Source organism: Salvia splendens, chromosome 15 (genome assembly GCF_004379255.2).
Source record: "Salvia splendens isolate huo1 chromosome 15, SspV2, whole genome shotgun sequence".
NCBI lineage: Eukaryota > Viridiplantae > Streptophyta > Magnoliopsida > Lamiales > Lamiaceae > Salvia > Salvia splendens.
Genome location: NC_056046.1, coordinates 4813471 through 4830771, shown reverse-complemented (window position 1 = coordinate 4830771; position 17301 = coordinate 4813471). Strand labels below are relative to the sequence as shown.

Genomic DNA, 17301 nt, shown 5'->3' with positions numbered 1-17301 from the left:
TTTCTTATATTTATTTATTCATTTATTTAATTTTTTCGGGGATGTACCTCACTGCTTGACTTGACTATGGACCAAACATAATGCCCATACCATAGTCATCAATATATTCTTTCTTAGGTTATTACTCATGCTGATTTAAAGATTTTATTTTCTTTAACACTAACAAGCAACTGAAAAGGGGGAGCAAAAAGAAGTGCAGAACATATACTGGAGTATAATATATCCAACTTGCATATTTTCTGATGCAACAATTTTAGAGTTAATCAACACAAATCCTCTATTGGATGACAAATTATAGCTATATTACCGCGGATAAAACTCAGTTTCTGACATATCCATATTACAGGCAGATGCTTCAGGTTCAGCCTGACTGTAATACGTATTTGTTGGACGATATTCCTCACATACCATATTAGATATCGGTTCTGAAGGTGTTGGGAGTGTGCTGGTGGAGGCACCAAGCATTAGAGTGACAGAACCCATTGTTGGCCTACTAGCTGGGCTTTCCTGAATGCACAACAACCCAACGTGCATGCATCTCAACATTACGTCCAGAGAATCCGTGCTACCCCTCCTCACTCTAGGATCTATCATATTTGCAGCTGTTCCTTCGCGCCAATTTTTCCATGTCTGCCAGATTCAACCAAATATGGTTTCATAAATTTTACTCCTACTTTGCAATAAGGCATATAACTATATATCCATATCTGATACTTACAACATTCACGAGGTCCTCCCCATTCATGTCATTCCTGTTTCTTTGGCCACTCAGGATTTCCAGTACCAGCACTCCGAAGCTATACACATCCGACTTAACAGAGCAAGTCCCATGCATTGCATACTCGGGTGCCATATATCCACTGCAACACCAAACAAATGACTTAGTAAGGAACATTTTTCATAATTTCTGGTTAATGACTTCAACCTGTGACTGTAAATATAGTCTTTTAAACAGTATAAGCATAGTATAATACTGATAGTACTCACTAAGTCCCAACAATCCTGCTGGTGTTTGAAGTTTCATCTGCCTCCATTATTCTTGCTATGCCAAAATCTGCAACTTTGGGGTTCAAATCTTTGTCCAAAAGTACATTACTAGCTTTTAGATCACGGTGAATGATTCTGAGTTCAGAACCCTCATGCAAATAATGAAGTCCCATCGCAGTGCCCATTATAATCTTGTATCGCCGATCCCAATCCAACGAACATTTCATTGGGTCTACATATTGAAATAATAATATATCATTCTTAAATCTCCAACAATATTTTTGACATTGTGAAAATGGATGAATGAAGATTGATATTCCATACAAGTAAAAGAAAAATGTTACCGAAAAGGATGAGGTCTAGACTTAATCTGTCAACAAATTCATATATGAGAAGCCTCTCATTTCCTTCTTGGCAGAAACCTAAGAGTTTTACCAAATTTCTGTGCAGAAGCCTCGCCAATATCATGAGTTCATTTACAAATTCACTGTTGCCTTGACGTGAACTAGAAGACAACCTTTTGACTGCTATCTCTTGACCATTTGAAAACATTCCCTGATTTCAAAATAAAAGAATACTCCCACTAAATTACCCATTGGGAATTGTGTGTTTCCTATATACAGAAATAATAGATTCAATTACCTTATAAACAGACCCAAATCCACCTTGCCCAACCTTGTTAGCAAATGAAAAATCATTGGTTGCAGCTCTGATTCTAGCAAAATCATATTGCAGAGATCCAACAGCAATTTCTGTTTCAAAAGTAAAAAGGGCACTATCAGTTGAACATCTGCTGGGGTAGGCTTAGTTGGTTTCAATACAGAAGAAAATAATCTAGGCATTTATAATGAAAGAAAAACTGCAACTATACCTTGAAATAACAATTCATTTTTCTTGGATGGCTTGGCTCTTTTCCGAAATGCATACCATGGCCGAAATCTTAATAGCTTAGCTGTTGTGAATCTTGTCCATTGTTTCTTACCAGATGTAACCTCTCTATTTATACCAAATTTTCCACTAGTTTGTCTGCCGAGAGGAAGTGTGAGATTCTGCCTTTGTGTAGTGGTAATTATTGGTGGTGCATCTCTAGATACATCAATTCTATCATTAGAAGTTGAAGGGTGTAAGTCAACTGAAACACTTGTTATCTCATTCAACACCAAATTTTGGTTGCTCTCTTGATGCTTAAGTGCAAACTCAAGCTGTAGCACAACTTCAGACATTGTTGGCCGATTTTTTGGGTCATCATTTAAACATCTCCCTGCAATAGCCACAAAAGTTTTCAGGCTATTCGGTGAAATTTCCTCTCTTAAACTTGAAGCTATAATCTGATCGACTTCCCCCTTGTTAATCTTATCTCGAGCCCACTTGGTCAGAATCTGCTCATCCATTAAAACTTCTGAATCCACTGCCCTTCTCCCACATAATAACTCCAGCAACACTACACCAAAGGAATATGTGTCACTTTTCCTTCTTAGTTTACTGGTTGTGACATAATAGGGATCCACATAGCCAACTGTGCCCTTAACTTTTGTGCTGACATGGCTTTGTAGCTTATTTCTTTGTTCAGGTTTGGCCAATCCAAAATCTGAGACCTTAGCAACAAAATTTTCATCAAGCAGGATGTTGGAGGCCTTTAAATCACGATGTATGATGCCACAGCCTGTATGAAGATATTCTAGGCCTCGAGCTACTCCTATGCAGATATTCAGGCGTTGCTTCCAGGTGAAAGAGAAACAATTACTGTTGTCCTTTGGAAGTATGTAGAGGTGGTCAGCCAGTGATCCGCATGCCATATGTTCATAAACAAGAATCATTTCCCTATGCTCGTTGCAATATCCTATAAGAGACACAACATTAATATGTCGGATCTCCGAGAGAGTTTCAATCTCAGTCAGGAACTCATGTGCTCCTTGCCTAGAATTTCGTTTTAACTTCTTTACAGCAACAGTCTTTTGCCCTTTATCAATGTGGCCTCTGTACACTCTACCGAATCCACCCTTTCCAATTATAAGTTCATTATTGAAATTTCTAGTAGCCAATTGAATCTCAGCCAGTGAAAAACGACGCAAGAGCCTTTCAGCCCCAGCTGATGGCTTGTTTTCCTCCTCACTACTGCTAGATCCCCAACTTCCCCAACTTTTCAGTAACAAGTGAACAATTATATTCACTAGAGAAATTACAGCTATTGCAAAAGTCATAGTTGCATTTCTACGACCAATAATCATAAACAAAGTTTGGAAAGTCAACAGTGGTGAATCCTGAGCTGGAGGCAGAGGATTTGGAGCGGCTAGACTGCTATCAGGATTGCTCAGCTTCAGTATTTCAAATCCTTTAAGAGGTCCAACCATATCCTTAAAATCTTGATTTGACTGCAGACAAATAACCAGATTGCGCTTCCCCTCTTGTTTGTGGCCATTCAACAACACCACATAGTCCTCATACCAGGGGATGCTACCATCCCTTACTTCGACTATGCCACCATCACTGCTTACAACTATTTCATTGATCAGGACTTTGAAATTCAGGCCTATAGTCTCAGCCATGTTGAGTCGTCTATCGGAGAAATGAAGCCTAACCAGGTACCTGAATCCGACATCAACAGGTTGGTTCCAGGTTATGTTGTTGATATTGCCAGGTTTCTGCTTGGGGGCAGTCAACCACATTGCAAACATGTCCCTGGAACCATCAGCAGATGAAACCAAATCCTGCTTAATGCTCATACGGTGGACTATTTCAAGTGCAATACTGCTATCGACATAGACCAGGGCTTTCTGGCCAACCATCTGGAGTCCAACATCTCCACCCCGAAAGTAAGAAAGACTAGCAGGCACTGAGATAATTTCAATACCATTTATAAAAGCATATGTATCTAAGGATGGACTACTTTCAGCAGAGAAAACTATAATAAGCTGCTGGTTTTCTGGTATATCTAAACAGAAATCTTTTGCAAAAGTATTCACACCAAGAGCACCGGCTGTGATGGAAGCGCTGAAATTACTGAGCAAAGTGAAAGAGCAGGCTTCAACAGTGAATAAGTCTTTTAGACCTTTAAAACTTCTATATGCTGTGGGATTAAAGTGAAGGCGGATAATTTTCTGACCTGCATTCACTTGGAATGAGTAAGAGAATTTAGACTTGGAGAGGCGCGCAGTCTGGTGAGGAGTTGGGTCAGCAGAGGCCCAATTGTGGACAACAGTTGAGACTGTTGACGAGCCACTTAATTGCAGCCCTGAAGTAACTCTCGCTCGAACATCTCCCAGCCATTCCTTTCCGCTGCGTGCTGCATAAGTTCCATCCGAGCCACAATTAATGGAGACGTCACCTGTGATGCGAGCTGGATCATTGCTGCCGGCAGTAATAGTGATAAGGAAGCACAAAACTAGTACAGCAACCAAAAAACGACAGAGGTTCATGGTGATAAGGAAGCACTTGGGTATATTTGGAGGCATTAACTCAAACCTTTGCCAATGAATTAGCAAACTGAAAAATGACAGCCCTTGTTTTCATTTTTCATTTTTCATGTCCGAAAAATTTCAAATGTTCATATCCATTGACCAGAATGGCAAGATGGTGTTGTGCAGTATGAATGCACGTAAATATCCGTGGAAGTTTTCATCACAAGTTGATATTGTAGAAAATGTAAAGCGTAGACTTTTGAGTTGAGTGACTAACTTTTCTGCCGATGAAACTGCCACGTACTAACATTTTAGTACCCTTCTATCTGTTAAGAAGTTAACCAATTCTATTCAAATTTCGTTAATAAGGGAGAATGCAAATCTTATCAAATGATCTAATTCAAATTCATTACCTTCCCAAATGATTCCCAATTCCGTTAGCTTTATCGTAATCAAACTATGAATCCTCAACAAAAGCAGGCTCCCTGCATTTGCCAAACCCAAGAGCATACGTTATCGTTCGGGTTTCATAGCTTTGCGTCGTATTGGTTAAACATTCCCTAAATTCGAATGGAAGAGGGCGGCGAGGGGAATGATGCCCTAAATTGTGATTATGAAATTGTAGGTGCCGGTAGAATGAGACTGAGAGGGTGTCGTCTACTCGAACCCACCGTGACATTGGAGCTTTCTCACTCTCACCTAACGTAAAGGACGATACGGCGGCGGGAGCAGAGAATCGAGCCTCAAAATCCACTTGGAGCTTGAGGGGAAAGGAAGTTCCGGCACGGCCGCACCAATACATACTAATATTATGGTCGTATCTCCCTTCAAACATGTGATCTCTTCGACTGATATTGAATTAGATGTGTGTTATGAGTGAATCTATTGCTTCGTCTAATTTCCGCAGTTCTTCATCCGACTTGGCACCGTAAAACATAGAATAGTGAAATCTCTCATCTTCTTCCCCATTTTGGCAAATTTCCACTGCCAAAGTCACCCTCTTCCAAATTCCAACTGTGACATCCAAATCAATTTCTCATGATTCCGATCGTCGCCCTGCGATGAGAAGGGAAAGAAATGTTGGGGAAGCCAGGACGAATATGATTAGGGAAAATTGTTGGGGAAATGTCGGCGAAGTCTAAACTTTCAAAATAATTTGATTTTTCCCTAAACTTTAAATATTACTGAAAAGTCATGAACTTCACCGGATTGGGTAAATTTCTCGTGCAACGACCCAATAGATTTCCAACACAATTACTTATCCTATATGGCGCGCGCGGAGGCGTAACTTGGCAAAAGTCCACTAATTCTGATCGTTTATCTTCTATCTTTGCAATCTCTGATCCTTAACTTATCGCAAACATACAAGTAGCACACATGAAAACATACATCGAATTCAGCATATAAATTGACTTAAACATACAAATCGAATTCAGCATAAATGTATCATTAATTCCACAATTCGAATTGAACCCTAAATTTGTCATATGCCAAGTCACGCCTCCGGCGCGCCACGTATGATAAGTTTGTGTCGGAAAACTATCGGGTTGGGTTTGATGGGAAATTTATACAGTCCAATAAAATTCATGATTTTTCATTCAACATTTAAAGTTCACGGAAAAACCAAATTATTATAAAAGTTCATGACTTTATAAGCAATTTGTCCAATAAGATTATAATATCACCCCAAAAGTACAGTAAAATCAAATCTAAAATAGAATAGGCAATTAGCTCTAATAGTACATCAAAACCAATCTTATTTTTTAATAAAACATACTACCTATTTTAAATTTACATTAAAATAAAATTAAAACTTTTTAAAATTTTGTAAATAAAAAATATAAATAATGAATATTTATTTAAGTTGAATTTAATGTAAATGGTCATAGTAAAATATATTTGATGTGTCGTTTATAATAAAATGAGGATGACTGCAGTTTTAAAATCAAAACCAAAGAAAATGAAAGTATGATATTTACAAATGAAAGAATTAATTTTTTATTAGAATTGACTTTTGAGCCCTGCCAAATAAGATTGATGTTTGCCATTATTACTCGAACTTAGGATTCCGGTGGCCATGAGAATTAAAATGAGTTATTTATAATTTTGTACTATTATTTAAATTATTGAATTAGAATTGAGAAATTAATATGTATTCATAGTTTTAAAATTAAATTATTCAATATTTTTTAAATAATATTACAAATACATATATTAATTTTCCGATTGTAATGCAATAATTTAAATAATATTACAAAGATTTAAATAATTCATTTTCAGATAGCACTATTAAGATTTAAATAATTTGTTTTGAGATAATATACAAAGAAATAATAAGACCACAAAAAAAATTTTGTCCTTAACAATCAACAACAGACGTACAAAAATATTCAAAATCACAAGTTTGGTGCAACTCACTTCTCAAATCAAAGCTAAATGGACAAATACACCCCCTCAATGGTTGAAGGATAGAATAATAAATATCAAGAATGAATTTAAGATTTATGGAACATTTTTAACTAAAAAAGTGAATTTTAAATATTGGATACTAAAAGGATACAAACCTCATTCTCTACTTTGAGAAAAAAGTAAAAATGGGGACTGAATTTGAGATTTATAAAACTTTTTAACTAAAAAACTAATTTTTAAATATTGGATACTAAAAGAGCACAAACCTCATTTTCTGATAGTACTAATTTTAATTTTGCTCTTTTCTTTATTTTAATCTTTCACAACAGAATAAAATTAATTATTAAATGGACAGTATATTATGTTACACAAACTAGGGTTTATATATATTTATATATAAATAGACAGCGTTGCCACTTTGCTCAGAACGCTACTGCCGCCGTTGCAAACCCTAGAGGATCAGAGCTCACAGAAGACGAAGCCATGGTTCGCATCTCTCTCTTTCTCTCTCCACATTTTCTTTTGTTCATCCGATTGGAAATGCATCCAATCTCTAACTGTTTGTTTAATTGCGAATTTGACAGCCGTCGCACAAGACTTTCATGATCAAGAAGAAGCTGGCGAAGAAGCAGAGGCAGAACAGACCAATCCCCTACTGGATCCGGATGCGCACCGACAACACCATCCGCTACAACGCCAAGCGCCGCCACTGGCGCCGTACCAAGCTCGGATTCTAATTTCGGTCGGCTTTTTTTTGTTCTTCCCCTTTATATCGTGTTTTGTTTCGCTTAGATCCGATGACTCGTGATGATGATTCACTGAATCGATGTAGTGATTATAGTTTTGATGTATGACTTTTGTTTGGTTTATTGAATTCCATACGAAGCGCAATTTGGAATCAAAGTATTTCTCTTATATGTAATACTTTGGGTAGTAGGATTTGTAGTATTTCTAATTCTTTGTGTAATAGGTTTGTTGGTGTCCTATTTCTTTCAAATATGCTTGATTCTTTGGTATTTGTGATAGCTAGTTATTGTGCATTGTCATGCAATGGTGTTGTGGTGTTAGATGGATTTGATAGGGAGATATGCATTTCTTTCAGCTAGAACTGTCTATGATTAACTGTTCCTTCAATTACCAGAAGCTTGAATGCACTGTTTTTAATATCTCATTGGGTATTTGATTTTGTTCTTAATCTGTTTTGTTGAAATGAGTGGAACTTGCACCAATTTTTTTGTTGGTTTGCCTTCTATGCAATTTTAGAGTTTTATATTGCATATAGTTTCCAGCTGATGCGTGTTGATGGAGTCTGCAAACTACGAGTATTTCCTTGGATGCTATAATTTGTCAAAAATCAATCTTTATTTTAATCTCGTGTTGAAAAGATTGTGTTGATTTATTTGAAAAGAAGTATTTCAATTAACTTGGGATGAAGTTATCTAATGACCATTCAATGTGGAATATCACATGAATGGACAAATAATCACAAAAATAGGACTCGTCTTGAGAGTCTAGAAATAGTAAACACCTTTGATATTATCGACAAAAAATGAATTTTCCCATCAGTTGATATGAATATTTTGAGAACGAGAATATCGCATCCAATAGATATAAATATTTTGAGAACGTTCACTAAAATAGATGAATTTCAGTATCAGTTGAAATGAGGATGACAGCCAAATTATCTCCAACAGCATCTCTGATGCCATTTAAAACTCAGGACGCCTAAACTGTCTACAACAATATTTTGATGATGCCAAGTGCAATCGCATGAAGGAAGGAGCTATTCAAAACAGGTACGGATCAAGGAATCCGAGATATTTCAACTAAATGCTTGTGCAACGCTTGAGGCTTGGAAAAAAATGGTGAGTGATCAGCACCTTTGAGACAGAAGACACGTTCCGGGGGACTTTTGTTGACCATGCTTTCCTGTACAGAAATCGGGATAGCATTGTCTTCCAGTGTTTCGATGTAAAACCTTCTCACAGACCCATGGTTTGTCTCCGAAAAGGAGAGTTTCTCCAAAACCGGTGAAAAGGGGATCGGCCTCATCGAGACAGATGCCAATGCAACATCCTGTGGGAAGAATTTGAATAATGAATCAGCTAGCAACACATTACTAGTACAACATACTAAAAACTGAGGGTTTTATTTTTCTAATAATCGGACAGAAATCATTTCACTTTCAACTGGTAACGGGACACAATACCTTGGTGGGACTCTGGTTAAATAGCAAGTCTTTCAAGATAGATTTGTCAAAATCAATAGCAGTTGGAGGCTGATCCCTCCCATTGGCATATAGAAAAACCTGAGCTTGTCGCATCAACTCATTTGACTCAACCTGAAATTACAAACATATTCAGTTCCCATCACCAAGAAAATGCAGCAAGCTATCTCATCCATTGAACGTAGATTCAAACTGAAACAACAAAGTGTGATCATCACAACTAAGAAACAATTGTCAAGATTAACATTTAACAAGAAAAAGTTCACTTTCTCCCACCATACAAGTGGGAGTGAGTACTTGATTCCACAAATAAAATTAGGTTGTAGTCAATCCACAAATCAAATTAGGTAGCAGTCAATCAGAAAATCAACCTTATCAGAAAATATATCAAGGGCACTCTGACCACTCGTCAACATAGCTGCGGCAAGAAAAACTGCTTTTGAAATTTTAGCAGGAAACGCCTCCATGGCATATGATATACATGCACCCCCAAAATCGTGACCAACTAAAATAACCTGCATATATCAAGGATCAAGCACATCATGAGAAACAATTACTTGAATATTCGGAATAGGGATTAGTTAGGTGAAAACAAAATTTAAGAAACTTACATACATTTTGCTATTTACTGCCTTAACTTAAAAATGTACATTAAAAAAGAGCCAAAACATCATGTAAGGTTCTAGAACAATAACCTTTTCCCCATCAGTGAGCTTTTCCATAAAATCCGTCAGTGGCTTCACATATTGAGAAAGACTTGTAATATTGTTTGAATCAAATGAATGAATACCAGAGCCTGTCAGATCTACTGCTGTGACTTTGTATCCACACTCTTCCAATAGAGCAATAGTTTTATACCAGCACCAGGCACCAAAACCACCTCCATGAACAAGTACAAAATGGTTAGTCTCTAGGTCGTCAAGCTTGATATCCTGTCAGTTAGGAAAACAAATTGACAACTCATAAGACTGGAGGAAGCAAGTAGGCAGAAGTTCGAACTAGCAGTACCAATGTAAGAAATGTTATTCGGAAGGTAGAGAGACCACAAAAACAACGGTATTATCAAGAATGTGTTGAGGTGATTACATATGATGTATAATTTTTTTGTTTTATCTGCTAAACGAAGTAACAGTACGGTAAAATCTCTTCATGCTTCACAGAGGTCAAGAATTCTCATTCTCCAGAAACAATTGAAAAATACGAAACTGGAATACCAAAAATAAGAAGCATTTATACAGTTCTAAAGTGTCAAGCCTGAGTTGCTGAATGTTGAACATAATTGAGGAATACTGTACTATAGTAAAGTAACTATGTGAATGTACATAATTTGACATTTATCATTAAAAAATCGTTTGAATACAGACACGACCAATCTTTTTTATTTGAGATCGGAAGCTCACTTGGACCAGGTTAACTGAAAACAATAAGTGTGAGCATAAATGAAGAGTTTGGTTCTACTGTTAAAGCTCATTCATTCAAGTCATTAATGATGAAATAAGATATAGGCACAGTTTTAAATTCTATAATAAATTCGTACCAAACTTAAAGGATTTTGGTTTTTGCTTTTCGTTTAACAATTTTAAGCAACACAGACTTCAATAAAACTCAAACTAACTAAATATTGGGGAAAAGGAGCAATCATAATGAAAACACAAATCAAAATCTCTGTAATTAATCACCACCGCAGGCATAGTTATTCGGGTAAAAATAAGATTTAATAAAATAATATCAATGAGTTATGTCATTTTTCTGTAAAATTACCTGATTAATTAGCTGATGAGGTTGAAGCAGGGGATCAGTGAGCGACCGCGCTCTGGAGCTCGAGCTCCGAGGCAAGGCCTGATTCCTTTTGGAATGCCCGTTCGGATACCTCAGCGACGCCGACCGATCGAACGCCGCCGTGCCGCCGCCGTTCTGCAGCTGCTGCTGGAACAGAATCGCCGCCGCGAGCGCCCGCTCGTGAATCAAGGTCTCCTCCTTCCTCGACGAGCGCATCCTCGCCCACCGATTGCTCCCCGCGCCTCCTCCTCCGTCCGCCGCGGGGTTCGCGACTCGCCTGGAGCCTCTCCTCTTCGGCGGCGATCTGTCGCCGCGGGAGAAACACGCTCCCATGGATAACAGCACGATTGTTTCAGAATTCGATGGCTACTGGATCATCGCATGCAAGTAGATGTATACCGTGTGTGTGTATAAGCGTACGGCGCCGTAGAAATGTATACGTATAGGTGCGAAAATCTATCGCTTGGATTCACAGTTGGCAGTTTTGTGAATGTGAAGATGACGAAAGAGGAAAGGAAAGCAGCTCTCACACATAGAAAGAAAGCTCAAGGGGGCGGGTTAGGGGTTAAGAACGTGCGTAACAACTGTTTCATTTATTTGCACATTGACCCTTTTAGTTTCTGATTGAGTGATATTAGGGCCTAGAGAAATATAGAATGCGCATTTTGACCTCAAAAGTAATCGATATTAGCAATGTGCTTCCCCCTACCTGGGTCCCACAGCATAAAAGCATCTGTATTTTATACACCAAACATTCATACAGATACACACAGTCTACACTACATTTGCCAATTTTTTATTTTATAAAATCCTAGAATTAACGATTTTTTTCTTTTTTTACACAAAATATATATAAAGGGTGTTGCTACATGAAAAAAGGGAAAAACTAAATCAATGAAATGGTACGTCCAATGGTTAAGTGCTAAATAACATTAATTGTTCATAAATTAGTTCATAGTGCTAAATAACATTTGATATAAATCTTATTTCCCATAAAAAAAATTATAAGTAGTACTATGAGATAGCCGTGTGGATGAACTTTACAATTTTCATCCCACGTTGAAATTTCCTCATCCCCACGTTTTGCTCACATATCTTTATATGTTTCACCTTTCTATCTTTCATCGAAAATGCATGACAAGAGTGTGGTGTATTACAAAATAATTCTTAATTTACTATACTATAATATAAGAAAATTGAATTTCATTTTTCTTACAATATACTCCCTCCGTCCGCGAATAGGAGTCCCGTTTTTCCATTTTAGTCCGTCCGTGAATATGAGTCTCGGTTTACTTTTACCATAAATGGTAATAGGGTCTCACATTCCACTAACTCATTCCACTCACATTTCATTGAAAACTAGTAATATATACGAGTGGAACCCCTATTCCACTAACTTTTTTTCCATCCACTTTTCTTAATATTTCTTATAACCCGTGTCATTAAGTAGTGAGACTTCTAATGGCGGACGAAGGGAGTATTGGAATTAAATGGTGAATGCACAGCCCTCAAATGGAGGGCACACGCTAACACACGACACCAATTGGATGAGGACATGTGTGCGCGCTCCTTTCCACTTGTAGCCACGGAGCGGACCCAAGTGATAGGAAGGAGGGGCTAAAGCCCTCATTGAAACTATTATTTTTTCTATTAATATTTTAAAATATTATTCAAGTTTAGTGTAAATTATTATGTAAAAGCCTTTATAAATAATTTAAATTTTTCAAAAATATACTTTAAAATAAAATTTAGAAATCTTAGACTCTATCTATAAATAATTATATGTCTGCCACTGCCAGTAGCCGCTTGTGCGTGTTGTGCGTGAAGTGACACACACCATTGTCTATGCCCTAAAACTGTAGGAAGATGTAGATTTCTTCTACTTAAAGAATCTATTTGTGTTATATAGAAAAATTATATTAATAAAAAATCAGGATTATTTTTTAACGTGAAAGAGGAAGTGTATAATTTTGTTTAGACTCTGAATTTGCAAGATAATAATTGAGTTTCAGTCTATAGCTAATTTTGAACCTACAATTCTTTTAAGAGATGCGTGTCGGTTTGATTCCAGTCGGCATCAAGTTTTGTTTTTTGTTCGTAATCGCATGAAATATTTATATCAAATTTGCCATGGATATATTACCTACATTATTTAGGAAATATATGGTACGACATCAAAATCAATAAAATTGAATGTTATTTATATGAGAATTGAATTTAATTCCCAACCTCTCACCAATTCTGTAACTATATATATTGACTTTTATAATTCATTTAATACAATCTCTCATTAATTTATGATCCAGTACACCATATTTTTTCAATTAATTCCTATTACGTATTTATGTTTTCGTAATTTTCCAACAATATATTTAGAAAAACATCATCATTTCATAAGTTTTAGGAATTTATTGTTACCTGAAGAGCATACTGGTGAGAAACTGTATACTTTTATAAGTGAAATTGCGACGTGACATGAAAGATAGAAAAAGTTGCTTGAATTCAATTCGAATACGTTAACGTTCAATATGAAAATTAATAGAAATATATTTGCATGTCACTAGTAATATTCAGGTGTTGAGTCAAAAAGGGTAAAATTTAAACACGACATCACGTTAACATATTTTATTTTTCACCATTAAAGTTGTGATTTGAATTAAAGTGGTAATCCATTAATTATTTTTTAACCGGCCATAGTTGACTCAGTTAATATAAAAATAATTATCATTAAACGATGATGATATAGGAAGCTGCCTTCTTCACCTACGGATTTGTAATCAAATAACAAATTATTCTAAGTAGATCCACAAATATTTAGCAATTTACTAATTGAATATGGATTACATTATTAAAATCGATTATACAAAATAGAAAGCAGATCATTTTTCTTGAGAAATTCCGGAATGAAAAATAAAGGCTAATTCATTACTTTAACCTTTTCAAGTGTGATATTGTAGGGAATAATTAATTACAAATAAAATTAGGTGTTTCACATGAATACCATTTAATTAATACCATTACCACCGGCGACCCCAAGGATGGCAATATAAAATAAAATTGGTTTATGGTCTCATTTATTCGTTTGAATATTTTATATTATACAATCAATTATATAGTGGAGTAATAAATTAGTCGTCCTTTCCTTTTTAAGATATCTCATAATATAGTCAATTTTCTTAATCAATTTGTATTAAAAAAGTTAACTAAATAGAACGCAATTACCTAAACTTTTGGGAAACTATTTCATTTATCACAACTCCATATTAAACATCCAGTCAAATACACCCCATCCCTTTTCACTTTTCCTATTCTTTTGATTTTTTATAAACACACAACTCATTTACAAGCCAAAATATTGTCACCTTTACAACCTGATATTTAATACTACTATATACCAAATATATTATTCGCTCATGTGTATTTATATATACACATAGTAGAATCATACAAATAAGTGGTTAATATAGTATATTATGACACTTAAATAATAAGAAGCCTTGTTTTAGGGGACATTTAAAGAACTTTTATGAACTTATATTTAAATACTGGTAGCCATTACAATTAGCAGAAATTGTCCCAAGGTTGAGAATAAATAGGTCACAGATTCAATACTGCATTGAATAGGATGCAGGAGAGTTTATTGTCTGAAAATCTAAATAAATAATGTGGTGAGACATTGAATTTGAATTATGAGTGAATGCCTGAATTAATAAATCCTTACTGCGTTGTTAATTGTTATCTATGCAGCTAATGCGCATTTGGAAAAGGAAATTAAAAAAAGATTTCCCACGATTGTTCTAGTCACTTACCTTTGGAAAATCAAGGATATCGTTGAATAATTGTTTGAAAAATAAATGTGTATTATTAATTGAGAGTTGCTTACAATAGGAAAAAAAATTCTTGATAAGTAATTGTTTGTATTAGAAATTACCCACTCATCATCTTAAAAAATCTTATAATGGTAGATTATCCATACTTGTATGTATTAATGAGATCATCGTTAAGCGGATGTGAGGCAAGATTTAGACATTTAACATGCTCCGCATGTGTGGGTTAGAAACTTAGAATAACATATATCAAACTTCCATCACGTGAATACGCAAGACAAGAGATAAGAACTATCATCTATGTGGATCAGAATGAACATTGGGTTTGTGGGATAGATAAGAAACAAAGAGAAATTCATCATCAACTTGAGCCCGCTCTTATACCACATTAGAAATGAGAACTTTACCTCTTAAAATGTCTCATAAGGGGTAAGGGTTATCTATATTTATATAGATTATACTCCCTCCGTCCCAAGTTACTTGAGTTGTATTCCTTTTTAGGTTGTCCCAAGTTACTTGAGTCATTTATCTTTTTGACTAAAAACAAAACATCTAATCTCACCTACTTTATTCTTTCTTTTACTTTACTCTGTCTTCTTTTTCTTACTTTATTTAACTCACTAAACACAACTTTCTTAAATCACGTGCAAAAAAAAGCCTCAAGTAACGTGTGAGAGGGAGTATGAGATTTTCACTAAGTCGTTGTGTGACAAGATTTAGACATTTAACAATTTGGAAAATAAATACTAGTCTTACTAATTGGGTTACGCTTTCTCATTATTAATGCCATGTTAGTTATCACACCTAAAATTCATTTCGTTAGTAATTTATATACCAATTGCTTAATTCAATGAATCCCCTAGAGGCTAAAAGTTGTTTGTCCACCAACAAATCTTTCACCAAAAAAAAATGACAAAAGGAAGTAATGGGCTTAGATTTATATTTTATGTTGGTTAGTAGTCTTATCTACATGATTCGAATGCTACTTTATGGGGCATCCACTCCTATGTGCTTGTCCTATTGTGACATAACATTGTCTATTTTTAGTTTTAGTAGTAAGAATAATTACCTTTTGTCTATCTAAGTTATATAATTTTAATTAATAAGAGTACTTCTTTTTCTGTGCACCATATTTTATCTATTTAACATTAAAATTATATTTTATCCATTTCATAAATTTAGATGTCACGCCCGCATTTCCTAAGGATAGGAAGTACGGTGGACCGCGACTAGGGGGGGGATAAAGAAGCGGGGAAGAAAGGGGGTAACAAGAATATTTGACTCGAAAACATTTAATAAAAGGAAATTCAATTCAAAACAAAGTACTGTGACGACATTCTTGAGTTAAAGTATTCAGAGTTTTAAATGAAAACATCGTGACGGTTTACAAGCAGCGGAAAAGACCCAAAGACAGATGATGCCGGGTATGACGACACGACACCATCCAAAAGATAAAAACACACTTTGGCTTTAACTGCTCAACATCCGTCCTCCCCATCGCCGCTCAACCTGCACATTAAGAAAACAACATGCAGGGCTGAGTACTTAATGCACTCAGTGGACACACGCCAAAATCAAAGTTTGTCATGCCATAACAGTGTAACATTGGGGTTTTGAGTATAATGAAAATAACCCAAGTACACAAAACACATTTCATAAATTCGACTGCGCAGTCATTTTCCGATATTGCCACCCTTATTCCCTCAATCATACACTATCTGATCCAAACCATGACAAGGGGCGTGGCCACACCCCAGGTCATCTAGACCGGCCAACTTGCTCTCAGATGGCACCCAGTCTCGTGTACACTAGCCTGAGGGTTCGCAGCCCAACAGACCCGAATTCGATTAAACATATGTGGTAAACCACTTCAGATAGGTTTCAAAACAAAATAATTGGCAAGACAAACAGTTCACCTCCATAAACATTTCCGGAACAAAGTCCGTATTTAAAGATAACCCACATAAAAGTAGGGTAGAAAAGCCCACCTCGATTGCTTAGCTTTTAAAACAGTTCCCTTCAACCACACTTTCCTCGAAAAAGATCACCCTTTTGAAAGATAAATAATATCATGATTAGAGTCAGGGTAAACGAGGTTTAAACGACAATGCATGATTCCTACGTGGACGACTTCAACATCTAGCACGTTACACGTACATACACTTAACAACATATTACAAAACAAACACACAAAGTCACACGTTCGAAACACACCCCGCACGCAAACGGCGTACCCAAAACGCGCACACGACACCCGAACACAGCACTCCAAGTCCTGGCATACCCTTACTGTGCAACGGCTCACTTGGCTCGGAAAAGGTTCGGAAAAAGCTCGGAAAAAGGATCGGCGTCTCGGCCTGGCTCGGTGTCTCGGCCGCCTGGCTCGGCACCTCGGCCGACCGTCTCGGCCGCCTGGCTCGGCACCTCGGCCGACCATCTCGGCCGCCTGGCTCGGCACCTCGGCCGACCGTCTCGGCCGCCTGGCTCGGCACCTCGGCCGACCGTCTCGGCCGCCTGGCTCGGCACCTCGGCCGCCTGTCTCGGCACAGCTCGGCACCTGTCTCGGCACAGCTCGGCACTTGTCTCGGCATAGCTCGGCACCTATCTCGGCACAGCTCGGCACCTGTCTCGGCACAGCTCGGCACCTCGGCCGACCATCTCGGCCGTCCGGCTC

General features: G+C 36.8%; 2 protein-coding genes across 4 annotated transcripts; both read right to left on the bottom strand.

Moving 5' to 3' along the window:
* Window positions 1–208: 208 nt before the first annotated feature.
* LOC121767938 (putative receptor-like protein kinase At5g39000) lies at window positions 209–5512 on the bottom strand. 3 transcript variants are annotated; one of them, XM_042164268.1, is made up of 9 exons: window positions 4799–5512; window positions 4663–4711; window positions 4091–4312; window positions 1859–3987; window positions 1630–1739; window positions 1332–1542; window positions 988–1219; window positions 719–860; window positions 209–630 (listed from the first exon to the last, which is right to left on the bottom strand). In XM_042164268.1, the coding sequence occupies exons 4-9, from the start codon at window positions 3771–3773 to the stop codon at window positions 304–306; spliced, it is 2937 nt and encodes a 978-aa protein (XP_042020202.1). In that variant the 5' UTR covers window positions 3774–3987; window positions 4091–4312; window positions 4663–4711; window positions 4799–5512; the 3' UTR covers window positions 209–303. The 3 variants fall into 3 exon arrangements, with proteins under 3 accessions (XP_042020202.1, XP_042020200.1, XP_042020201.1); XM_042164266.1 differs by having other exon boundaries at window positions 1859–4711; XM_042164267.1 differs by lacking the exon at window positions 4663–4711 and having other exon boundaries at window positions 1859–4312.
* A 2897-nt stretch (window positions 5513–8409) lies between these two features.
* On the bottom strand, window positions 8410–11342 carry LOC121769413 (putative methylesterase 11, chloroplastic). The gene is made up of 5 exons (XM_042166214.1): window positions 10783–11342; window positions 9717–9953; window positions 9393–9536; window positions 9004–9135; window positions 8410–8870 (listed from the first exon to the last, which is right to left on the bottom strand). Exons 1-5 carry the CDS (start codon window positions 11131–11133, stop codon window positions 8598–8600), a joined length of 1137 nt encoding a protein of 378 aa, XP_042022148.1. The 5' UTR covers window positions 11134–11342; the 3' UTR covers window positions 8410–8597.
* Between the last annotated feature and the right edge of the window lie 5959 nt (window positions 11343–17301).